Genomic DNA, 26,645 nt, shown 5'->3' on the forward strand with positions numbered 1-26,645 from the left:
AGACCAGATAAAGGTAGCAGCTTCCCCCCCTAAACGGCATTAGTAAACCAGTTGGGTTTTTCCAACTATTGACAATTGAACTCATGTCATCATTAGACTCTTAATTCCAGTTTTTTTTAAACTGAATTCAAATTTCAGAATTGGCTGTAGCATGATTTGCACCTGGGTGCCCAGAGTATTGTTGGGACCTCTGGATTAACAGTTGAAAAATGTGTTGCTGGAAAAGCGCAGCAGGTCAGACAGCATCCAAGGAACAGGAGAATCGACATTTCGGGCATAAGCCCTTCTTCAGGAATCCTTCTTCCTGCTCCTTGGATGCTGCCTGACCTGCTGCGCTTTTCCAGCAACACATTTTTCAGCTCTGATCTCCAGCATCTGCAGTCCTCACTTTCTCCTGGAATTATCTCTGGATTAACAGTCTAGCAATGATACCACTAAGCCATCACCTCCCCTTTACTCATTCCTTTATCTGTCCAACTTTCTCTCTCTTTGGACTCCAGCCATTGTTTACTCCTCCCCCTCCCTGCATCCCATCTTCCATGTCAAACCACCCTTTTCCTTGCTCCCATCAGTTCTGAAGCAGGGTCACTGGACCCAAAACATTAACTCTGATTTCTCTCCACAGATGCTGCCAGGTCTGCTGAGCTTTTCCGGCAATTTTTTTTTAAGAATTCCTACAGCTTGGAAACAGGCCTTTCGGCCCAACAAGTCCACACTGACCCTCTGAACAGTAACCCATTCCCCTACATTTAGCCCTGACTAATGCACCTAACCTACACATCCCTGAACACCATGGCCAATTCAGCTGACCTGCACATCTTTGGACAGTGGGAGGAAACCGGAGCAATTTCTGTTTTGAATTTATGCAGCATCTTTAAGTCCTGAGGCAAGCCTGTTAAAACTTGCATCTCATTAATTTTATCTGAAATACAGTCACTTTCACTTTGTCAGTAACTGAAACAGCAAGGTTATGCAGAGCAAATTTCACCAACGGAACTAGTCGAATGAGAATGAATCAGTGAGGAGAAGGGGCTGGTGATATTACAGACCAGAATGATGATGTTAGACCCACAGTCAAAGGACAGGAAGGTGTGATCAGTAACATCCTCACAAAATAAGGCAAAGAGATGTGGGGTGACTCAGTGACCAGCACTGCTGCCTCACAGCACCAAGGAACTGAGTGCGATTCCACCCTCAGGCATCTGTCTGTGTGGAGTTTGCACGTTTGTGTGTGGGTTTCCTCCAGGTGCTCTAGTTTCATCCCACTGTCCAAAAATGTGCAGATTAGGTAGATTGGCCATGTTAAATTTTGCAGGCTAGGTGTGTTAGCCATGGGGAATGCAGGGTTACAGGGAGAGAGTGGTGGGGTGGTGTTCAAAGGGTCAGTGGGGGCTGAATGGTCAGTTTCCACACTGTAGGGATTCTCTTCTATGTAGAAAAACAGAACTGTATTGAAGCAATTTTAAACTAACAATGAGAAACATTGTAATAGCATCATATTGTTGCCATTTTACATTCCAGTAATATTTTCCTCAAACATGTACAAACAACAGGTATTTCTTCAAACAAGAAATGCAGATACACAGCATAAATGTCCTCAAATTTTAAATCATTTTACAGCAAAACTTATGGAAGGACAATGAACAGGAAAATGAATAAAAACTTACTCGATTTCAATAAAGCTGAAAGAGCTTCAATGGCTGCTCTAGAAATTAAAAATAATATTTTATTCAGGACGCAAGCTGCAGTAAATTTAGCCAAATATATACATAACACTCTTTAGAAAAATTAATGCTACTGGTAGCAAATAAAGATTTTCTAATTCCTGAATTCGAGAACAGGATGATCATGCAGATCCAAAGAATAAAGAACAGCATGACATAGGAATAGGGCCTTTGACCCACCAAAACATGATGTCCCTCTCAACCAAAAATGTTTTATCTCCATCTGGTCTGTATCCCTCTATTTCCTGCCTGTTCATGTATCTGTCAAGATCCCTCTTAAATGTTGCTAAAGTATCTCCCTCCACCACCTCCTCTGGTAGTGCATTCCAGACATTTACCACCCTCTGTGTAAAAATCCTGCCTCTCATCTTCTTTAAACTTATCCCCTTTTATCTTAAACTCACGTTCCCTAGTGATTGACATTCCTATTCTGAGGAAAAAGACTCCATTCTATCTCTGTCTCTCATAATTTTGTCCACTTCAGGTCGCCCCCTCAGCCTTTGATGTTCGAGTGAAATTTAAATAAAGTAGACCGTACCTTAACTCAAATTCAAGGGAGCACTGCCAAATGTTCTAGTCTTACCTTTCTATTTCACCCATAAGTTGCTTTGTGTTCTCTCTAAGGGAGTCATAGAGTCGTAGAGATGTACAGCATGGAAACAGAGCCTTCAGTCCAATCTGTCCATGCCGACCAGATATCCCAACCCAATCTAGTCCCACCTGCCAGCACCCGGCCCATATCCCTCCAAACCCTTCCTATTCATATACCCATCCAAATGCCTCTTAAATGTTGCAATTGTACTAGCCTCCACCACATCCTCTGGCAGCTCATTCCATACCCGTACCACCCTCTGCGTGAAAACGTTGCCCCGTAGTTCTCTTTTATATCTTTCCCCTCTCACCTGAAACCTATGCCCTCTAGTTCTGGACTCCCTGACCCAGGGAAAAGACTTTGCCTATTTACCCTATCCATGCCCCTCATAATTTTGTAAACCTCTATAAGGTCACCCCTCAGTCTCCGATGCTCCAGGGAAAACAGCCCCAGCCTGTTCAGCGTCCCCCTTTAGCTCAGATCCTCCAACCATGGCAACATCCTTGTAAATCTTTTCTGAACCCTTTCAGGTTTCACAACATCTTTCCAATAGGAAGGAGACCAGAATTGCACGCAATATTCCAACAGTGGCCTAACCAATGTCCTGTACAGCCACAACATGACCTCACAACTCCTGTACTCAATATTCTGACCAATAAAGGAAAGCATACCAAACATCTTCTTCACTACCCTATCTACCTGCGACTCCACTTTCAAGGAACTATGAACCTGCACTCCAAGGTCTCTTTGATCAGCAATACTCCCTGGGACCTTACCATTACATGTATAAGCCCTGCTAAGATTTGCTTTCCCAAAATGCAGCACCTCGCATTTATCTGAATTAAACTCCATCTGTCAAGAATGTGATGCTGGAAAAGCACAGCTGGTCAGGCAGCATCTGAGGAGCAGGAGAATCAACATTTCAAGCATTCCTAAATGAAGAGATTATGCTCGGAACATCGATTCTCCTGCTCCTCGGATACTGCCTGACCAGCTATGCTTTTCCAACACCACACTCTCGACTCTGATCTCCAGCATCTGCAGTTGTCACGCTCTCTCTAAGGGAGTCTGATGAATGATATCCGAAATTTGGGCATTTCTCTCAAGAGGATTCAAGCTGATATGAAACTGGGTAGAGAAGATCTAGCCTCAGGAATAAAAGGAATTCTGCTGCCAACAAGGAAGGAGACCATCATCCTCTACACATGGGGTGGAATATGATTTAACTCCCACGGTAAAACTGATGATCACAGATGACCGCATTCCACCATCTTAATGATCGACAGCACTCGATAACCTAGGTAACCTAACATGGTGACAAAACATCTGAAAATGAAAGTTCCAGCTCAGTGAGCAAACCTACATGCAGTACCTCAAATTGAGGTACAAATCTTCTCAAAACTTGCTATCAAATGGACAGTCAGACATTGAAAATGTCCAAGACTATAAAAGGGTGGTCTCGTTGTAATCAGCACTGAAGAGATTTTGAAATCTCTGGGCGAATTGGGGCACTATATCAATTCTGGAATGCAGGGAGGCCATCTTTAGCTGTCGGTTATGAGATGTGAACATTCTGAACATTCAGTGTCTGATGGTTAGGATGGCCTGCCTCTCGAGAGGAACTGAGTGGCTTCCCATTCTGCGTTTGAGAGGGAATTGAAGAGGCGTTCACTTTGTCTTGGATCTGGAGTAAGATAGAGGGCATTGGAAGAAGGACAGTCCCCTAAATCACATTAGCCAATGAGATGTTTGTTTTGCAATGTTCCATAGGAACAAGGAAACATAGAAAAAGAGAGGGAATAGGCCATTCGGCCCTTTGTGCCTGCTCAGCCATTCTATCTCAACCTGTTCCCACTTTCTCCCCCCACCCTTTGATTCCTTTAGGCCTGTGACCTGTATCTAATCCTCCTCAAAAATATTCAATGTTTTGGCCTCAAATGCTTTCTGCAGCAGAAAATACCCCCGACTCACCACCCCATGGGAAAAGAAATTTCTCATCTCCTTCCTTGTTGGCAGCAAGATTGCCTTTATTCCCGAGGCTGGATCTTCTCTACTTGGTTTCATATCAGCTTGGATCCATGTGAGAAAAATGCCCAGATTTCGGATATCATTCATCAGACTCCCTGAGAGAGAAAGCGAGGACTGCAGATGCTGGAGATCGGAGTTGAGAGTGTGGTGCTGGAAAAGCACAGCCGCCCAGGCAGCATCCGAGGAGGAGAGTCAACATTTCGAGCATAAGCTCTTCATTTAGGAATGCTTAAAACGTCAATTCTCCTTCTCCTCGGATGCTGCCTGACTGGCTGTACTTTTCCAGCACCACACTCTCAACTCCCTTAGAGAGAACACAAAGCAACTAATGAACAAAATAGAAAGATAAGACTAGATGGCCTACCCCTTATCCTTAAACTCCAAATGAATTTTGTCAATTCTCTGCATTTTGTTAGAGTGCTATTAGCACTAGTCTATTAATCCAGAAACTCAGCTAATGTTCTGGGGAGCCAGGATCAAATCCCACCATGGCAGATGGTGAAGTTTGAATCCAGTAACGAAGGTGGCATTAAAAGCCCAATGATGACTATGAAACAATTGATGGGGAAAACCCATCTGGTTCATTAATGTCCTTTAGGGAAGACAACTGCCATCCTTACCTGGTCTGGCCTATGTGTGTTGACTCTTAACTGCTCTCTGGGCAATAAATACTGGTGCTCACATCCAATGAGTTAAAAAAAAATATTCTGACTGTCAGATTGGGCCAAGTGACCACAGTTTAGGCAGCAACAAAGAAGAGGAGCAGCAAGCCTTTCTAATACAGTCAGATTAGGTTTCAGTTGTATACAGGGACTTGAACTTTCAGGGTGAAATTCCTCAGCTCGTCAGCACTTTGTACAGGTTGATGGGACTCCAGGTGGCCAATCACTCACTTATAGATTAGGTGCTCACACTATATTAACATGAGGGACATGGCCTCTTCACATAATGGCTCCTTGCCTGGTGACGTCTATATTTATTGCAGGATACTTAGTCCTGATTGTTAAAAGCATAGCACACAAGAGTAAGAGGCGAGCGCACCCTGGGTGATGACACGTTACACTTTGTAGCCTTCTATATCTCCTGCCTAATCATATATTTCCCGATCTCTGGAGTCAGCGTTCCAGTGAGCACCCTGTGCCTCTGCATGTTGAGGAGGATCTTGTTACAGTCAGTGGGTCAGATGCCAGGCATCAGCACTGTTATAAAAACTAATGCGGCTGCTGTCACTGAGACGCCAAACATTCTATCCAAGGCAGAAGAATGTCTCTGAATATTAAGTGAAGGCAAAGGAAAGGTTAGAGGTTCATCAGATAAATACATGCATGCTTCACTGTGTCTCTGCAGGGAGGGAGCAACATGGTTAAGTTTCCAAACTCTCAGGCATTGGTTTGATGTGCATTCATCAAGAAACTGATCTAATGTACCCCGAAGGCAACAGGAGCAGCAGATGAGATGGTGGCTCTATTGTATTTATCATTGGGCTCAAAATAGGTGAGAGGGAGAGAGAGAGATAGACATCAGCAGATGGGCTGCAATTGGCAAGTGTGTCTGCTCTGCCTCTGCGTTCAAATTGGCAACCCTGGCATGTGCAGTAGTATAACTTCACCGTGATTCTAATTTTGAATTAGCCATGTAGTATTGAAAACTGTATGTATGGAACACAGATTCTGCCTACAATCGTGTATTCAGGGGCAGAACTCGATGTGGCCTTTCAATCTGTCGACCTCCCCTGCCATTTAATGCGCTCATGACTGATCAAACAGTTGTGCTGCTGTGTAATCTTTAACAATTTTCTGTGCCTCATTATAAATTCTTCTGAGTCTGATTTTAATGGACCTTAATTCACCTTAGTGAAGCAGTTTGTTTTTGATAACAATCATAAGCTTTTACAGTCCATTGTTATGTTTTTTGAAAGATTTAAAATGTATTCTATTCTTCCTTTACTTATTGCTCCTTCTTTACGTATTCCAAAACTAACTCTACTCAAATTTATTGATATTTCTGACCACTTTTCTTTTAATATTATCCTTTATCAGCCACTGATCATTCACCTTAGTTGAGTTTTTAACCGCTTAAATGAATGCATAGTTGTTGTGGGTCATGCATTTGTGCTTTGAAGATAGTCCGTTGCTGATGAACAGTCATGATTTCAGCGTATTTTCCCACTCCCAATCAGCCAACCTGTGCCTTATATGTTTGTAATTTCCCTTATTCAAATGTAACACCTCTGCTTCAGGCTGACATTACTCCCTTTCAAGCACAACGTAAAATTCTATCCGATTATGGTTACTCATCCTGAAACGATTTTTAACAACACAACTATTATTTATCTCTTTATTGTTACATCACACCAGGATACAAATAGTAGGTCCTCTAGTTAGCTCTTCAACTTGCTGCTCTAGAAACCATCCCAGAACTTGTCTTCCAGACCCTCAGTACTCAGGTGGTTTACTCAGATTGAAGTCACCCTCGATCATTGTGTTGACTATTGATAAAAGTGAAGTCAATGGATGTAGTATATTTGAATTTTCAAGCGGTTTTTAACAGGACGTTATCTGGGAGGCAATGTACTGGCATGGATTAAGAATTGATCAACAGACAGGAAGCAGAGAGTAGAAATGATTGGATGATGCCAGGCTGTGTTACAGACTTCTTTCATCTACAGGTTTATACCATGCCCCATATTACTGTTTGGTCATCGATGACTAACTCCAATCAATGTCTCCTGCCCCTTACTGGTTCTTAATTCCAACCAAGCCGATTCCGCACGTTGTTTTTCTGACCTGAGACCTTCCTTTACCAAAGTATTGAACCCATCCCATATCAGCGGTGATTTTGAGCTACATTTTTGACATTGGCACTTTGCCATGAAACCCCTGATCTAAACATAACATAGAATCCCTACAGCCTCATCAACTCCACACCGACCTTCCAAGGATCAACCCACCCCGACACATTCCTCTACATTTTACCCCTGACTAATGCACCTAACCTGCACATCCCTGATTAGTGTGGGCATATTAGTATGGCCAATTCACCCTAACCTGCACACTTTTGGATTGTGGGAGGAAACTGGAGCCCCTGGAGAAAATCCACACTGACACGGGGAGAACGTGCAAACTCCACATAGACAGTTTGCCAGAGGCTGGAATTGAACTCAGGTCCCTGGCGCTGTGAGGCAGCAGTGCTAACCACTGAGCCGCTGTGCCACCTAACATGTACAATATAAAAGTCCTAATGAATTAATGTGAGAATTACTCTAAAGGGATACTCACATACACTTTCATCTACATTCTGTTGTTAACACTCCAAATTTGCCTTGTTCACAAATAAGATTTTGAATAAGTTAAAATAATCAAGAGATCCATATTTTCAAAGTACTTGAACAATTTTAAAGATTGAATTGACTTCATAATTTTCAGTGTTCTTCATTTAAGATTTTACTTCAAGGAATCGGCCTAACTCCCAAAACATAGGTATCCTTGGATATTCTGGCCTCAGAACTTGGATAAATTGTTGATCCTATCTGAGCATGCATATTTTGTAGAGATTCCCAGTTTGCGTTCTGAAGGATGACATTGAAAGGTAGGCAGGTTCATCCTTCCACTCTGTGAGCATTTGAGACTCACAGGGATTAAATGCTTTGTTTAAGATCAGTGCTGAAATTTATTGACAAGCACTGTTTCCATGACAAATTGCTGATGGAGACTACACCGTGATTAGCAGTATCTGTTGCTGAGGTGGCATTGCCAATGAGCCGTAAAGCAAAAACATTGCCTCAATGAAAACACATTTCTCTGACAGTCATAGTGTCATAGAGAGGTACAGCACAGAAAAAGACTCTTCAATCCCGCTTGTCAATGCCAGCCAGATATCCCAACCCAATCTAGAGCCATTTGCCAGCATTTGGCCCATATCCCTCTAAACCCTTCCTATTCATATACCCAACCAGGTGCCTTTTAAATGTTGTAATTATACCAGCCCCCACCACTTCCTCTGGTAGCTTATTCCATACATGCACCACCCTCTGTGTAAAAAGGTTGCCCCTTTTATATATCTTTCCCCTCTCACCCTAAATCTATGCCCTCTAGTTCTGGACTCCCCCACCCCAGAGAAAAGTCTTTGTCAATTTATCCTATCCATACTCCTCATGATTTTATAAACCTCTGTAAGGTCACCCCCTCAGCCTCCGACACTCCAGGGAAAACAGCCCCCCGCCCCAAATCCTCCAACCCTGGCAACATTCTTGTAAATCTTTTCTGAATTCTTCCAAATTTCACAACATCCTTCCAATAGGAAGGAGACCAGGATTGCACACAATATTCCAAAGATGACCTAACCTATGTCACAAGCAGCTACACCATGACCTCCCAACGCCAATACTCAATGCTCTGACCAATAAAGGAAAGCATACTAAATGCCTTCTTCAGTATCCTATCTACCTGTAACTCTATTTTGAAAGAACTATGAATCTGCACTCCAAGGTCCCTTTGCACAGCAAATCTCCCTTGGACCTTATCATTGAGCAAATAAGTCCTGCTCTGATTTGTTTTTCCAAAATGCAGCACCTCGCATTTATCCAAATTAAACTTGATCTGCCACTCCTCAGCCCATTGGCCCATCTGATCAAGATCCTATTGTACTCTAAGGTAACCTTCTTCTCTGTCCACTTAACTTCCAATTTCAGGGTCCTCTGCAAACATACTAACTATACCTCGTATGTTCACATCCAAGTCATTTATATAAATGATGAAAAGTACCAATCCTTGTGGCACTCCACTGGTCATAGGCCTCCAGTCTGAAAAGCAACCTTCCACCACTACCCTCTGTCTTCTACCTTTGCGCCAGTTCTGTATCCACATGGCAAGTTCTCCCTGTATTCCATGAGATCTAACCTTGCTAAACAGCCTACACTAAGGAACCTTGTCGAACGTCTTACTGAAGTCCATATAGATCATGTCTACCGCCCTCATCAATCCTCTTTGTTACTTCTTCAAAAAACTCAATCAAATTTGTGAGACATGATTTCCCACGCACAACGCCATGTTGACTATTCCTAATCAGTCCTTGCCTTTCCAAGTACTTGTAAAGCCTGTTCCTCAGGATTCCCTGCAACAACTTGCCCACCAACAATGTCAGACTCACCGGCGTATAGTTCCCTAGTTTTTCCTTACCACCTTTCTTAAGTAGTGGCACCACATTAGCCAACCTCCAGTCTTCCAGCACCTTATCTGTGACTATCTCAGTGAGGGGCCCGCCAATCATTTCCCTAGCTTTCCACAGAGTCCTAGGGTACACCTGATCAGGTCCTGAGGATTTTCCACTTTTATGGATTTCAAGGCATTCAGCACCTCCTTCTCTGCAGTATGGACATTTTTCAAGATGTCACCATGTATTTCCCCATATTCTATATCTTCCATGTCCTTCTCCACAGTAAACACTGATGCAAAATACTCATTTACTATCTCCCCCGTCTTCTGCAGCTCCACACAAAGGCGACGTTACTGATCATTGAGGAGCTCTATTCTCTCCCTAGTTACTCTTTTATCCTTAATGTATTTATTAAATCCCTTTGGATTCTCCTTAACCCTATTTGCCAAAGTTATCTAATGTCCACTTTTTGCCCTCCTGATATAACTCTTAAGTATATTCCTCCTGCCTATATACTCTTCTAAGGATTCATTTAATCACTCCTGTGTAAACCTGACATATGCTTCCTTCTTCTTAATCAAACCCACAATTTCTTCAGTCATCCAGCTTTTCCTACACTTACTAGCCTTTCCTTTCACCCCAACAACAATATACAGTCTCTGGAACACTCGCTATCTCATTTCTGAAGACTTGCCATTTTCCAGCTGTCTCTTACCTGTGAACATCTGCCCCCAATCAGCTTTTGAAAGCTCTTGCCTAATACCGTCAAAATTAGCCTCCTTCCAATTTCGAACTTCAACTTTTAGATCCACTCTATCCTTTTCCATCATTATTTCAAAACTAATAGAATTATCAGTTGCTCACTTATTTATTACATGAACAAGTTAAAATCCCTTGAGCAACATAAAGAAATTATTTCAAAAACAGGCCGAAGTCTATACAAACAATGAACATGTAAGCATTTAATTAGCCTTCTTTATAGAAAGTTACGTTTGTAAATGCTGATTAAGTTGGCAAAATCTCTGATAGAGCAGGCAGAAGGAAATTTTCCACCTCATACATCTGGCTTGTGATTTTCTGTCTATTATGCTAATAAGTTTAAAATGTATTTATCAAATTCAGAACACTGTGATCGCAGAATCACAGAACCCCTACAGTGTGAAATCAGGTTTTTGGCCCGTTGAGTCCATACTGACCTACTGAAGAGCATACTGCCCAGACTCACGCTCCTAACCTATCCCAGTAACCCTGCATTTTCCATGGTTAATCTACCCAGCCTGCACATCCCTGGACACAATAGACAACTCAGCAAGGCCAAATCCACCCTACCTGGCATATCTTTGGACCGTGGCAGGAAACCAGAGCACCTGGAGGAAACCCACATAGACATGGGGAGAATGGGCAAACTCCACACATACAGTTGCCCAAGAGTGAATCAAATCCGGGTGCCTGGCACTGTCAGGCAGCTGTGCTAACAACTGAGCCACTGATTGTATAAAATAATATGGAAATACCTTCCAGGGCATAAACAGGTTACAAATATTTTGTGTGGGAAAGTTGATAGAGGGATGATCAGATCAAAAATTAATAAAAACAGTTCCATTTTATTCTGAAGTGTCACCATCACTCATTAGGCTGCAAGACTCTACTCTTAGAAGACAAAGAGATGATCTTATTGAAACATAACATTTTGAGTGGGCTTGAAATGGTCGATGCGAGGATAAAATTAGATTCCCTATAGCATGGAATCAGACCCAAAAGGTCCACTCCAACTCTCCAAAGAGTAACCCACCCAGACCATTCCCCTACCCCGTATTTACCCCTGACTAATGCACCTAATACTACGGGCAATTTAGCATGGCCAATTCACCTGACCTGCACATCTTTGGACTGTGGGAGGAAACCGGAGCACCCAGAGGAAACCCACACAGACACGGGGGAGAATGTGCAAACTCCACACCAACCATAGTACCATAAGAAGACCATAAGACCATAAGAAATAGGAATGGAAGCAAGGCCATTCGGCCCATCGAGTCCACTCCGCCATTCAATCATGGCTGAGGGGCATTACAACGCCACTTATCCTCACTCTCCCCATATCCCTTAATTCCTTGCTAGATTAAGAATTTTATCAATCTCTGCCTTGAAGACATTTAACGTCCCGGCCGCCACTGCACTCTGTGGCAATGAATTCCACAGGCCCACCACTCTCTGGCTAAAGAAATGCCTCCTCATTTCCAATCTAAATTGACCCATCTTATTCTAAGGCTGTGTCCACGGGTCCTAGTATCCCCACATTTTGGAAACAATTTCCCAGCGTCCACTCTTTCTAAGCTATGCAGTATCTAGTAGGTTTCTATTAGATCTCCCCTCAATCTTCCAAACGATAATGAATACAATCCTAAGATCCTCAGCTATTCATCGTATATTAAGCCTACCATTCCAAGGATTATCCATATGAATCCCTGCTGGACACACTCCAGTGCCAGTGTGTCCTTCCTGAGGTGTGGGACCCAAAACTGGACACAGTATTCCAAATGGGGTCTAACCAGAGCTTTATAAAGTCTCAGTAGCACATCACTGCTTTTACATTACAACCCTCTTGAGATAAATGTCAAGATTACATTTGCTTTCTTAACCACAGACTCAACCTGCAAGTCAATCTTTAGAGAATCCTGGACTAGCACTCCCAGATCCCTTTGTACTTTGGCTTTATGAATTTTCTCACCATTTAGAAAATAGCCCATGCCTGTTTACTTTTTTCCAAAGTGAAAGACCTTTGCATTTGCTCACATTGAATTTCAGCAGCCATTTCATGGACCACTCTCCTAAACTGTCTAAATTTTTCTGCAGCCTCCCCAGCTCCTCAGTACTACCTGCCTGTCCGCCTAACTTCATATCATCAGCAAACCACCAGAATGCCCCCAGTCCCCTCAGCCAGATCATTAATATGTAAAGTGAACAGCTGGGGCCCCAAAACTGAACCCTGCGGGACACCACTTATCACTAGCTGCCATTCCGAAAAATAACTTTTTATCCCAATTCTCTGCCTTCTGTCAGACAGCCAATCCACAATCCATCCTCAATCCTCAAACACCATGGGCCCTCACCTTACTCAGCAGCCTCCCGTGAGGCACCTTATCAAAGACCTTTTGGAAGTCTAGGTAGATAACATCCACTGGGTTTCCCTGGTCTAACATACTTGTTACCTTTTCAAAGACAGTCACCCAAGACTGGAATCAAATCTGGGGCCCTGGCTCTGTGAGGCAGCTGTGCTAACCACTGAGCCAACATAGGAGGTTTCAATTAATGGGGAAATCTAAAACTCAAGTGGGGGATGGTATGCAGTATTAAAACAAAGGTGTCTCCCATTTAAGGCAAAACTGAAGAAGGAATTTTCCCTTTCTCAGAGAGGCATTAATGCCCAGAGTTGGAAGCTATGTGCAATTGTTGCACTCACACTCCCCAACCTACCCTGCGTCACTCCCACCAGAAAGACTAAGCAGGGCTCTTTCACCGAAGTTGCAGCCCATCCGAAAGAAAATGAACAAAAAGTGAACCTGAGGTCAATGAGTAGAAACCACCCCAGCAGCTCTTTCATACCAACTGGCACAAGAATCTAACATGAGAGACTGAGTCCAGACCTATCCAAGGGCAAATAATGATGAATAGACAATAACATCAAACATTTAATTTTCATGTAATCATCACAGTGAAACAGCTGAAAACATTCAGCCAAGCAGGGAGAAATCATCCTGAAGCAGAGTGTACATTGAAGATTAACTGTGCAAAATTACGGGTTTCAATCCTTACCTTACAGCCTTTGTGTTCCTGGTTGTATACGGAGATATCAGTTTGAACAGCAGTCTTGTAATTCCACTCTTACCGAGTGCAGCACCAGTTACAACTGAAAAGCATTAAATGCACAAACTTTACAAACAAATTCTGTGAAGGCAAGGTTATATCACGCACTTGACCAAATTATCAGGAAGGTTTAGCACTGGCATGCCAAGCAGTTTAGTTCTCGCTAACCTGACATTAATGTGTGCAAGCCTGTTGGAATTAAGACCTGCCTCAGTGTCATAGTCATAGAGATGTACAGCACAGAAACAGATCCTTCGGTCCAACTCGTCCATGCTGACCAGATATCCTCAACTAATGTAGTCTCATTTATCAGCACTTGGCCCATATCCATCTAAACCTCTCCCATTCATATGCCCATCCAGATGCCTTTTAAATACTGCAATTGTACCAGCCTCCACTACTTCTCTGGCAGCTCATTCCATACACATAACACCCTCTGCATAAAAATGTTGTCCTTTAGGTCTTTTTTATATCTTTCCCCTCTCACATTAAACCTATGCCTTCTAGTTCTGGACTCCCCAATCCCAGGGAAAAGACCTTGGCTATTTACCCTATCTATGCCCTATATAAACCTCTATAAAGTTTTATAAACCTCTATAAAGTCACCCCTCAGCCTCCGACGCTCTAGGGAAAACAGCCCCAGCCTGTTCAGCCTCTCCTGTAGCTCAAATCCTCGAACTCTGACAACATCCTTGTAAATCTTTTCTGAACCCTTTCAAGTTTCACATATCCTTCCAATAGGAAAGAGACCAGAATTGCACACAATATTCCAAAAGTGGCCTAACCAATGTCCTGTACAGTTACAACATGACCTCCCAACTCCTGTACTCAATACTCTGACCAATAAAGAAAAACATACCAAACACCTCCTTCACTATCCTATCTACCTGCAACTCTACTTTCAAGGAGCTATGAACCTGCACTCTAAGGTCTCTTTGTTCAGCAACACTCCCTAGGACCTTACCATTAAGTGTGTAAGTCCTGCTCTGATTTGCTTTTCCAAATTGCAGCACCTCACATTTACCTACATTAAACTCCATCTGCCACTCCTCAGCCCATTGGCCCATCTGGTCCAGATCCTGTTGTACTCTGAGGTAACCTTCTTCACTGTGTTACAGTACACAAAAGCATTAAGTTTGTATTAGTGTTGTTTGCAAATTGAACCATCTCATTTTACTGTATTATTGGTTTGTTTTATTTTTGCTTTAAGGTAAATTAACTGTTAAAGCCTAACAGTCTGAGGTTTGGTTTGCTATCTTTAGGTGATAAGGAAGACGGCGCTGATAGCCAAGGTAAACTGTAAAAAGAGTTCTCTATCACCTAGCTTTCACAACTGGTGAAGATACTCTATTGGAACAGGATCAAATAAAATTGGAAAATGTAACAACAGATCACTCTTTCTAGTGTTATTGAAGCTACCCTGAGGTCATGAACTGATTAGGTTGAATAGCCTGTTTCTGTGCTGCTTATCCTCTGAAATCAGCAAGAGCTGTTATCATTTCCCTATTGATAATTCTCCCACCCAAACGGGGAAAGGAATTAGACCTTTGTTGCCATCTCCCTCTCACACTGTCGCTCAGGGGGCAAGTGCATGCTCAGTAATGCTTCCTTTGATCAAACAAATATTGCATACAAGTGCCTGTGATCAGAACAGAGCAGCACACAACTGCCTGAGGTCAACATTAACCAGAACAACTCCCTCGAAAGGGACATGTACCAGATGAAACAGGCTGTGATCAGAAAACACATTGGAAACGTGTCAGGGAGACATACTACAGAGGTACTTCATGAGTAAAAAAAAACCTCATTATTATAAGGCAACAACTTCAGGAATAGACAGCATACTGAGGAGGGTCACGTTGGAAATATTTAACAACTAGATTTATTGAAATGGGCAATGTCAATAGCCAGAGTTAAGTACCGAGACAAGAGCAGAGGAAACATTAATGCTGCGCATCAGAAGCAAGGTCACAGAATTGGAACATTAACTCTGTTTTCTCTCTCTCTCTCTCTCTCTCTCTCTTTCTCTCTATATGATGCTGCCTGTACTTTCAGCATGTGCTGTTTCTGTTTCAGACCAGCAGTATCAAACTATATAGCTGAAGGAAAAGCGTGTATATAAAAAAAAATGGTCAAAATGTGTGAAAATGTAAAAAAGAAATGAATAAGAGACAAAAATCAACATTGCTGGAAAAGCTCAGCAGCATCTGTGGAGAGAAATCAGAGTTAAAGTTTCAGGTCGAGTGACCCTTCCTCATAACTGATGGTAGCCAGATAAATGTTGGTTTATCTGCAGAAGATAGGGTGGGGGGAGGGGTTAAGGGATTAACAATAGATGGAGATAGAGCCCGAAGAGAGAGAAGAGCAATTGGACATATAAAGGAGTGAATAACAATCTGGCTAGGAGGGTGAATAACTATTAATGGGGGCTGTTTGTGGCTAACAAAGGTTGTGTGGAATAACTGACTATATGTCAACAAGTCCTGGAGTGTGGGGGCCGGGGTAAGGTCATGGGAGAGCTCAAGCCTGAAAATTATTGAACTCAATATTGAGTCCGGAAGGCTTCAAGCTCTCCAAGTGGAAAATGAGGTGCTGTTCCTCCAGCTGAGCTTCACTGGAGCACTGCAGCAAGCCTGAGACAGAGATGTTGGCCAGGGAACAGGGTGGGGTGTTAATGAGGCAGGTAAGTGGAAGCTCAAGGTCTTTTTTGAGAACAGGGCACAAGTGCCTGTGAAACGGTCACCCAGTCTACGCCTTGTTTTCCCAGTGTATAGGAGATCACATTGTGAGCAGCGAATACAGTTGACGAGATTGTGTGAATTGCAAGTAAAGTGCTGCTTCACTTGGAAGGTGTGTTTGGGCCCTTGGATACTGAGGAGGGAGGGAGTAAATGGGCAGGTGTTACACTTTTGGCAATTGCAGGGGGAGGTGCCGTGAGGCTGTTAGAGGATGGAGGCGGTGGAGGTGGTGGAAGTGGGGTGTTGGGAATGAAGAATGGACCAGGGTGTCTCGGAGGGAACGGTCCCTGTGGAAGGCAGACAAGGGAGGGAGGGGAGGGAATTTGTATCTGGCGATTGCATTTTGCTGGAGGTGGCAGAAATGGCACCTCTAGATGTGGATGCTGTTAGGATGGTAGGTGAGGACATGAGGGACCCTATCGCTGTTGTGGGAAGAAAGAGAGGGAGTAAGGGCTGAAGTGAGGACCTTGGCAATAACGGTGCTGAGGAACCGTCAGTTGAGGAAGAAGGTGGACATTTTGGAAGCTCCCTTGTCGAAGTTCAAAATGAATAGTTGTTTGGTTCTGCTGAATTTGAGTTTGCTGAAAAAAGTGTTGTTTTCTCTTCATGTTGATATCCTTGTACTACATTTTATTTATTATTGCACCCCGGCCAATGCAAGACAGAAATCTTGAACAAAATGCTAAATTATTTTCAGTGATGAACAAATACTGTTGATATTGGGAATAAAGCTCCCCCTCCTACCCCGCCACAAGCAAGTATCCAATAATATGTTAGAAGTCACAAACCCTGATCGAAGGATGAATAGCAGATGAGTATAGGACTCCGAAATGAATATCAGAATAATTTTAGCTATTGAAAGGATCAGAGAATTCCGAGTAAGCAAATGAGTGGGAACATTGCAGCATGGGAGTAAGTGAATGAGTTAAATTCAATTACATGAAGCCCAAAGGAAATGATCCAAAGACACTGAAATAAATTTGAAGTGCAGCCAAATGTAGTCACAGACACAGCTTATTTGATTTGAATTTCTCAACAAGCTCAGCAGGTAGATTACAAGAATCGCATTCCACTAAAACTGATGTCTAGAGAGTCAGAAATCCTGGAGTCCATTACAAAGCTCTCAATTATTGCAGGTCACAGTAGAACTTGATAGAAGAAGTTTCATTTAAAGTTTCCACGTTTGTGACCTTCGGTGACACTTACCACTTGTAGCATAGATCTTGAGAACCCACAAACAGGGAGTGACGTACTTGGGCTGTGGTAGACTGTGCTTCAGTAGGTTCAAGGTCTCATTAATGGCTCCAATTTCTTGAGCTTTCTGTCCAAACCTCTTGTCTGTGACAAAACGTCATCAGATATAGTTTTACAAAACTCCAGATGGAGTGACAATTAATTATGTCCCCTATTCGGTGGTCAAAATGGAGCTGGGACAGATTTCCAAAAGCCTATTATTGACCATAGGATGTTCTCTGTCTTTCTTATATCACTAGAATAAATTGTTCTAGAATCATCCAATGTAAGAAGCCATTTTAGTTCATTCAGCTGGCAATCATGTTTTTCTCCACATTACTACATTCTCCCCAGACACTTTAATAACAAACGCACTTTGTAAAACAACTTGCTTTTAGATCCATTTTGTTACAGGCCAATGGTACACAATATCCAATATGTAATTCACATAAGCCATATCTGATAATTAATTAAGATTGTATACAGGTTCACCATTATATCCCAGCTTGGATATTCTTTCCTAAGCCACTACCATCAAAAATTAAAGATTCCACATCTTCTATCCTCACCTTATCAATTTACACTAAGAAAATGATCTCTGTTTGTATGCTCCATTTGAACCCTTGCCATTGAAGTCACTGTTTTCATCTGTCATTCTTAATGTTCAGTGGTATTACATCGTAATTTTACACACTGGCCTACAACTGCTTAATAATTTACCTTTTGCAATCTTTCACAACATTTATCACCAATTGTCATTTCCTTAGTTAGGTGTTCTCTGAAAATTTTGGTTTTGCTTCTCAGTTTCTGATCTATGATAGTTACATTTGTATAGCGCACAAGAAATTCCCTTGTGCAACATCACAAACTACAGCTTTCCAGTCAGAAAAAAAATAATTTTAAGTGTCTGTTTTGAACTTGGCTTTCTAGAAATGACTGTCATACATCCTCTGCCATATTGTTTGTAATTCTGCACACAATTACATTTTCTTAACTGTCCTTTGTTGCAATTTCACATAAAGTCATAGAGTCATACAGCATGGAAACAGACCCTTCAGTCCATCAAGTCCATACTCACCATAATCTCAAACTAAGCTCATCCCACCTGCCTACACGTGGCCCATTTCCTTCCAAATCCTTCCTATTCATGAACTTATCCAAATGTCTTTTGAACATTGTAACTGTACCCGAATCCACCACTTCAGTCCACGCACGAACCACTCTCTGTGTAAAAAAGTTGGCCCTCGTGTTCCTCTTAAATCTTTCACCTCTCACCTTAAGCCCACATCAATAGCATTTCCTTTCTCAAATGCCAAAATGCAAAATACAACATTAAACTCTGTTTCTTACCTCTTTGTCCAACTTTGATGATCAAGTGCAATAGAGGCAAGAGGACATCGTAATTTGGAGGAAATATTCTGGTCATGTTAATAAGTGTGTGTAAGAGTGCCTCACTGCCTCCTTTAGAAATCATGTAACGGATCCTTTTGACTGTCCCTAAAACAAAATGAAGATTTAAAAAACGTAATAAAATGTTAATCTAACATCTTATCTTATATAAAGCTTCACGTGAGCAAAACCAGGATTTAAAAATGATGCAAAGCAAAGGAAAGAGTGATTAGGACAAATAGCGTAGCCAAAGGAGTTTGTTTTAAAGAGGTTCTCAAAGGTGGAGATGTAGAGAAGTAATGGAAGATAATTCTCTTCATGAGTTGGCATAAGTTTGATGAGCTTCTCTAAAATGTAACCTGATGATGCTGAAGGAATACAGGCGAAGAACCATCTCAGGTTTCTGTTTCTCTAGCATTGGATTGCGCTACTTTCGGTCTGAATAGAATGTTATTGTATGTAGGAGTAAAAAGTGTGGTCTGCAGATGCTGGAGATCAGAGCTGAAAATGTGTTGCTGGTTAAAGCACAGCAGGTCAGGCAGCATCCAAGGAACAGGAAATTCGACGTTTCGGGCAAAAGCCCTTCATCAGGAATGAGGAAAATGTGTCCAGCAGGCTAAGGTAAAAGGTAGGGAGGAGGGACTTGGGGGAGGGGCGATGGAGATGTGATAGGTGGAAGGTGAGGGTGTTAGGCTGGAGTGGGGTGAGGGCGGAGAGGTCAGGAAGAAAATTGCAGGTTAGGAGGGCGGTGCTGAGTTCGAAGAAATCGACTGAGACAAGGTGGGGGGAGGGGAAATGAGGAAACTGGAGAAATCTGAGTTCATCCCTTGTGGTTGGAGGGTTCCCAGGCAGAAGATGAGGCGCTCTTCCTCCAACCGTCGTGTTGTTATGTTCTGGCGATGGAGGAGTCCAAGGACCTGCATGTCCTTGGTGGAATGGGAGGGAGAGTTAAAGTGTTGAGCCACGGGGTGGTTGGGTTGGTTGGTTCGGGTGTCCCAGAGGTGTTCCCTGAAGCGTTCCGCAAGTAGGCGGCCTGTCTCCCCAATATAGAGGAGGCTACATCGGGTGCAGTGGATGTGTGTGGAGGTGCAGGTGAATTTGTGGCGGATATGGAAGGATCCCTTGGGGCCTTGGAGAGAGGTAAGGGAGGATGTAGGAGGCTAGTGCACTAAGAATTGAGTTTGTGCGAGTATGGCAGAGTGATTACAAAACAGAAGGAGTCCATTCAGCCTGCTGTGTCTATACTGGATTTCTAAAGGAGCAATTCACCTGATGCCCTCCCTGGAACCCTTCACCTAATAAACTAATTGCTACTTGAATGCCCCGGCTGGACTGCCTCCACCATAGGCCCAGGCAGTGTATTCCAGCTCCTAACATTAATGCAACAGGAAGATTTTTCTCATGCTGCCATCCTTTTTATTGCCAATCATTTTAAACCTGTGTCATTTGGTTCTCAGTATTTACCCAGCTCGGAGGTTTCCCCATCTCTATTCTGTCCATATCCCTCACAATTCTGAAGACCAACACTCCTCTCAGCCTTCTCTTTCTCCAAAATAAACTATTCCCAACTTCTTGAACCTATTTCCATAACTGAAGCTCCTCATCCCTGGGATCATTTCCATGAATTCCTTCTACACGTTTCCTGATGCTGTCCAAATGTGGTGCCCAGAACTGGACACAATATTCTAGGTGAGGCTCAACTTGTGTTTCATGGAGTTATAGTGTAACTTCCCTGCTTTTGTATTCTATACAGTATTTCTATTAATAACGTGTGTATGCTTTATGAACTATTTTCCAACCCTTTCCACCACTAGCAAAAATTTATGTTGCTATGATCTTCATAGAGACTGGTAATGTTTAGAAAGAGATTCAAACTTCCAGTCACAAGCTGAAATAACACCACAGCTATATTTTACATTTTAAAGCATTTACTGTAACAAATGGCTAAAAGTTTTAATGCCGAGACACTGTTTTTCCTTTACGAGGCAACTTATATTTCAAACATCAGAGAAGAACCATCCCCTTTTATACTCAGCACTGATTAGAATTACTGTCTTTTAGCAAACTGGTCACAGTTGCTTCTAGCTTGCAAAGAGTTAATATACCTCCATGTTACAAAGCACGTCCATGCCTAGTCACTTTCCTCAGTTTTTGGAGAATTTGTTCAACCCACTGCTAGGAGTAAATCCTGTTCTGATGATACTTGTTGCCCCTGGCCATGCCAGAACAAATCTCCTGGGGTCGGTGCATTTTTTTGACTGGAGGCTACACAACCAATGACCCGTTTCCCCCCCCCCACCCTCCTATCCTTTTATAGCATAGTCATTTACAACCCAATTCCTCCAAAACCTGTCTGGGGCTTTGGAGGAATGCACTTTGGATTCTCATTCCCAGACTGGGTGCAGAGACACAGGAGAGGTCCTGGCTCTGCAAACCTAAATGTTTTTCTGAATGTGAATATTTTTCCCCAATGCAACAAAGTCTACAATCCAGTTCCTTTATTTAATAGAATGTCTTTTCTCCTCATGTGTGCATGGATCCTGAGGTCTCCCTATGGTGGATACATAGTCCTCAGTTTGTTAAGGGAAAGGGGAATAGGTGCTGGTTGAGGGCGTGAATTGTCATGAGTTAGCGATAAGTTAACATGCACTTCAATGGGTCCGGGTTACAGAGGCTGGCATGGAGATTGTGGGAGGGCCTAAGAGTGAAGAGGTGTTTAGAAATGAATGGCCAAGCTTCCAGTTTTTGATGCAAGGGAAGGCTGGATTAGAACTGGAGAGAGTAACCAATGAAGGCTTGAGGAGGAGTCCCAAATGTGAGCTGGCATACAGACTAGCACAGGGCTCTGTGTCCATTGTTTAAAAAGAGAGATTAACACATAAAGCATTCCTCAAGCCCTCACCCCCACTTGCTCCCCATGCACCAGCTGTGCAACATATTCCACCTAACGTACCCCATTCTGAATTATGAACAGAACATCACTTCACTCTTAGGCTCTTCCATAACCTCCATGCCAGTCTCTGTAACCAATCCCTGAAACATTAAAGCCAATGCCAACTTATCGCTAACTCGTGACTACCCTCACCCTCAACCAGCACCTACTTCCCTTTGCCTTAATATCCTGAGGACTATGTATCCACCATAGGGAGACCTCAGGATCCATGCACATGAGGAGAAATAAAATTCTAATAAGTAAAGGAACTGAATTGCAGACTTCATTGCATTGAGAAAAATATTCATATTCAGAAAAACATATTTACCACTTTTGAATTTCTTTGCCTCAATCAGGTCTTATCAAAACAACCATTTCATTCTAATGGAACAAGCAATAACTTCCACATCAAAAAGGCCAAAATCTAGTAATCAATTCTTTGTGAACTCAGTCATGCAGCATTAATCCAGTGATGGAAATCTTTATGCTTATGTCAACGGATAGAGTAAAATACATTACAGTTTTCTTTTTGACTTTAAAGACATGTCTTTCAAAGATTGAAGAGACTGTATTTATTTAAAATGCCTTGACAGTCTTAATAACCCCTGACTTGATGGTTGACAGCTTTTACAGTTTTTTTTAACAGCTTTGACAGTTATTTGACAGCTTTACAATGAGACTATACATTTTTACGCACATTTATGCCTACTTTTAACAATTCTAAAGGCACCTGACCTGACTCATAGGAGATGTTCAGCAGGTTGAACCTGAATTTACAGAGGCAACATTTTTAAAACATGCAAAGATTCTTAGGATGAAAGGTGGATGCGGAAAAGATTTGTCCCTTTATGGGAGGGTTTAGAACCAGAAGCAAGATTAGAGTGTTGCTGGAAAAGCACAGCAAGTCAGGCAGCATCCGAGGAGCAGGAAAACCAACATTTCAGGCAAAAGCCCTTCAGTACCCACTTCTGTTTAGATCCAGAGGCCACAATCTCAGACTAAGAGATCACACATTTAAGACAACAATGAGGAAGAATTTGTTCTCTCAGAGGGTAGTGAATACATGGATTTCTTTAACACAGAGGGCTGTCAAGGCTATGTTGTTAAGTATGCTCAAGGCCAAGACAGACAGCTTTTTAAATCAGCCAGGGAATCAAAGGTTTAAAGAAAAAGCAGGAAAGTCGAGTTGAGGATTGCCAGATCAGCCATGAACTCACTGACAGGCACAGCAGACTCAATGGGCTAAATGCTCCTACATCTTATGGCCTACCTTCCCTAAATGTGTCCCAGAACCAAATCTAAATGATATCTTTCTTCTTCAAAAAAGGGATACCAAACAAATCCACAAGATTCAGACTTCTCTTCCCAGATACTTATTTCTCTATGTCTCTAGAATACCTTGTATCCAGGTATGTTTACTATCTAGTCCTGTCTCTCTTTGAGCTAGGTCTCCATTTATGCTATAGGCTATACATCCAAATGGCTACCTGCTCCTGACACTCAAAAATCTTATTTACCACACTCCACACATTCATATACATGCACAGGAACACTAATTTAGACTTTATTACTTATCGATTACTCTGAATCACCTAATATTTTCTGTTTTAGGATTACCTCTCTAAGTCTTCTGAGAATGTTGCTATTCCTCACTAAGATTTGTTCCTGGTTCCCATTCCCCTGCCAAGTTTGGTTAAACTCTTTCAAATAGCACAAACAAATTGGCCCACAAAACAACAGACCCCAGCTCTGCTTGTGCAACCCTTTCAGTCCAATCCCACAGATATCGAGAGTGTGGTGTTGAAAAAGCACAGCAGGTCATGCAGCATCCGAGGAGCAGGAGAGTCAATGTTTCGAGCGTAAGCCCTTCCTCAACCCTTTCAATCCATTCCCGCAGATAGCTGGTCACACCGTTCCAAGAATAGAAAGCCTTTCCTTCTGTCCAATCACTTCAGTCAAACATTCACCCACCTCATTCTCCTATTTCCATTTAGAGATTTATTTAGTAAAGATTTAGTGGAGATTTATTTATTTACTCTTTCTATTTAGTAATTTAGAGATTTACTCTGAGGTCTTGCTTGCTAATTTCCTGCCTAGCATTCTAAAGTTTGACTTCACGACCATAGGGCTCTGTCTCCCTGTGTCAGGGTTACCAACCATAGACCATGACCACCACCATCTCTGACAGGGTGCTCTGCAACTGTTTAATGACTTGCTTGACCCTAGCACCGGGAAAGCAACCTGGATTTACATCTGTGGCCCCTAAAATTTCTCTCTGTTCCCCGAATATCAAATCTCCTGTAACTATTGCTCTCCCAGCTTTCTTTGCGCTCCCCTCCATGTACAGCTTAGGTCAATTGTAGTGCTTTCTGGCTGCACTTCCAAGATGAGCCAGTACTTTTATTATTATTTAGAATTGAATACTGGTTGGAAGGTGAAGTATACTCAGCGACACACGTACAACCCCTCCGCCCTTCTCAAACGCCTAGTGTTCCTCCATTCCCTCTCTCCTTAAGCCACAGGTGAACACACCTATAAACATGTCACCTACAAAATTTACCACCTTAGGAAAGGCATCAATGACTGTACAATCTCCAAAACCTAGGCTTCAAGCTGCTGTAACTGAAGAGCCTTCCTGCACATGTGGTTATTCAGGATAAGGGAAGTTTCCCACATGGAACAAGATATGCACTGGAGAGCTCAGAGCAATGAATTTCTTATCTCAGCTTGCTAGCACAGAGAGGAAGCAATGTCCTCAACTATTCTCATGCTAAGTCATATAGCAATGTGCAATGTGGGAAATCTACAATCAGGAGATGGGAGAAGGTTCAGATAGATAATCCTTTATTTTGTTTAATATTCTTCTCTTAGGTAAACGGCTTTCAAAATTTGGTCTGTAAGTCCAATAATACTGAATGATAAGGTTGGTGAAATCATTAACATTTCCTGGCTATGTACAGAGACTGCAAAGACACAGTGAGGTGAACATACCTTTCCACACCATCAACTTCATTAATATCAGATCAGTGAACTGAAACCCATTTTACGAACTAAAATTAGGGGACAGGCTACTGCAAAGAGATCAAAGCATGGAACAGTGGGGCTGTGGACTGCACTTGCAGCCAGCTGTCCTGAGAGTGAATAGGATGTGAGTTCCAGTCTCAAATGTGCTACCAGGGAATATATTGAATGAATGCCAGATACTTCCCATACACGGGGAATTACTAACCACAGTCACTTTCATAATTATGAAACTGCATTGTTGGAGACATGTACAATTCCCATCTCAGCCCACAGAAATCAAAGAAAAAGCTGAGGAGAAAGTGATAAAACAAAATTATTCAACCTAAATGACACTGACTGTGACAGCTTTCAACCAGAATTTCCATGCAAGTAATGAATAGCAATTGAATTTTGTGGCACATACTTACCCGCCGATAGCAATTCATCCAGAATTTGCAGGATGCTGAGAGTATTTTGCACATCATACGAACTCTACAACAAAATAGACAAAAAACATGAAACCTAAACAGGATTGTGTTTGACCTATGCCTTTCATGCAATGAGCCCACAGTATAGGATGCAATTAATTAGCTTGCTGTGTATTAGATGCGGTTCAGATGGCAACACTTCTCCTCTAAGTCAGAGGGCTGTGAGTTCAAGAACCACTCCAGAACTAAGATCAAGGCTAACATTGCAGTGTAATACTTAAGGAATGCTCCTCTGATGGATGTGTTGTGTTTCAGATGGAACTTTAAACTAAAGCCAATTCTGCCCTCACGATTAAAGATCCCACAGGGCTATCTCAAAGAAGATCACAGGAGTTATCTCTAAAACCCTGGTCAATATTTGCCCCTCAACCAACACCCAAAAAAAACAAATTATCTGGCCATTTTCACATTGCTGTTTGTGGGAATAAGCAATCACATTACCCACATACAACAGACTATAAAAGTATTTTATTGGCTATATTTGTGCTTTAGAATGGCCAGTGGATGTGAAGGGTGCTATGTAAATGCAAGATTTTCTTTCCAGTGGGACAATAGAAATTGGCTCCGGGTCACTGTTTCAATCAGCATTCTGACATTTGCCCTCTTTGACATATATTCTTTTTTTTTGCCTTTTCTCATTGCCATTATTGAGTCATACAAAACAGGCCCTTCGGCCCAACTCGTCCATGCTGACCAGGTTTCTTAAATTGAACTAGTCCCATTTGCCTGCATTTGGCCTATATCCATCTAAATCTTTCAAAACCCTGTACCTGTCCAAATGTCTTTTAAATGTTGTAAATGTTTAAATTGATCTGTTTCTAAAATGAGTGATTGCCATGCCAACAGTATATTTTTTAAATTAATTGGTCTTTTCTACATAGAGTCTGATTAGAAAAGCCAGAATGTGCACAATAATACAAAGCACAAGGCACAAGTACACCTTGCATTTACATTCAACATTTTGAAGCCTTGGTGCCATTTACCTACATGGCCTTTTCTCTAAAAAATTACCCAAGACTTATTTGAATTGACTTTGTATAATGGTCAGTTGACTGTCACAGATTTCAGGCTCATCACCTGGCATTCAAAGCAGAACAACCTCTCATCCAGAACAACCTTAATCAGCTTTTAGATTGAGAATAAACTGCAACCACAACAAATATATAATCGCTGGCCTCTGGAGACCAGCCAACAAAGTACACACATTCCGTGCAGGCCAACTATCTTTAAAATAGTGTGTTGCCTAATTTCAGACTGTCAATGAGCTGCAAATTTTGCAGCTTTGTTCATCGTAAAACATGCAGTGATACGAGGGAAGTACATTCAGAAATATGTCTCTTTGCACTCTCCACACAACCAGAAAGCAATTGAGTTTTGAATTATAGAATGCATTAGAGATGGAGGTCATTCAGTCCATCAATCTAACTGAGGTAATCAATTGATCCGGCTTCTTCACTCTTCCTGCACAGCTCTCTAAATATTTTCCTGACAAATATTTAT

The 26,645-nt window shown here is 42.2% G+C and overlaps 1 protein-coding gene across 1 annotated transcript in view; it reads right to left on the reverse strand.

The window, feature by feature from the left end:
- Positions 1 to 26,105, reverse strand: part of LOC132834190 (cytosolic carboxypeptidase 4) — a 248,579-nt gene extending 222,474 nt beyond the window's left edge. Inside the window, exons 1-6 of the mRNA XM_060852856.1 lie at positions 26,097 to 26,105; positions 25,086 to 25,149; positions 18,684 to 18,830; positions 17,307 to 17,438; positions 13,312 to 13,405; positions 1,668 to 1,705 (exon numbers count right to left, since the gene is read on the reverse strand). Coding sequence (XP_060708839.1) covers positions 1,668 to 1,705; positions 13,312 to 13,405; positions 17,307 to 17,438; positions 18,684 to 18,830; positions 25,086 to 25,149; positions 26,097 to 26,105 — 484 coding nt within the window. The remainder of the gene's footprint in view (positions 1 to 1,667; positions 1,706 to 13,311; positions 13,406 to 17,306; positions 17,439 to 18,683; positions 18,831 to 25,085; positions 25,150 to 26,096) is intronic.
- Positions 26,106 to 26,645: the final 540 nt, after the last annotated feature.

Source organism: Hemiscyllium ocellatum, chromosome 39 (assembly GCF_020745735.1).
Source record: "Hemiscyllium ocellatum isolate sHemOce1 chromosome 39, sHemOce1.pat.X.cur, whole genome shotgun sequence".
Lineage (NCBI taxonomy): Eukaryota > Metazoa > Chordata > Chondrichthyes > Orectolobiformes > Hemiscylliidae > Hemiscyllium > Hemiscyllium ocellatum.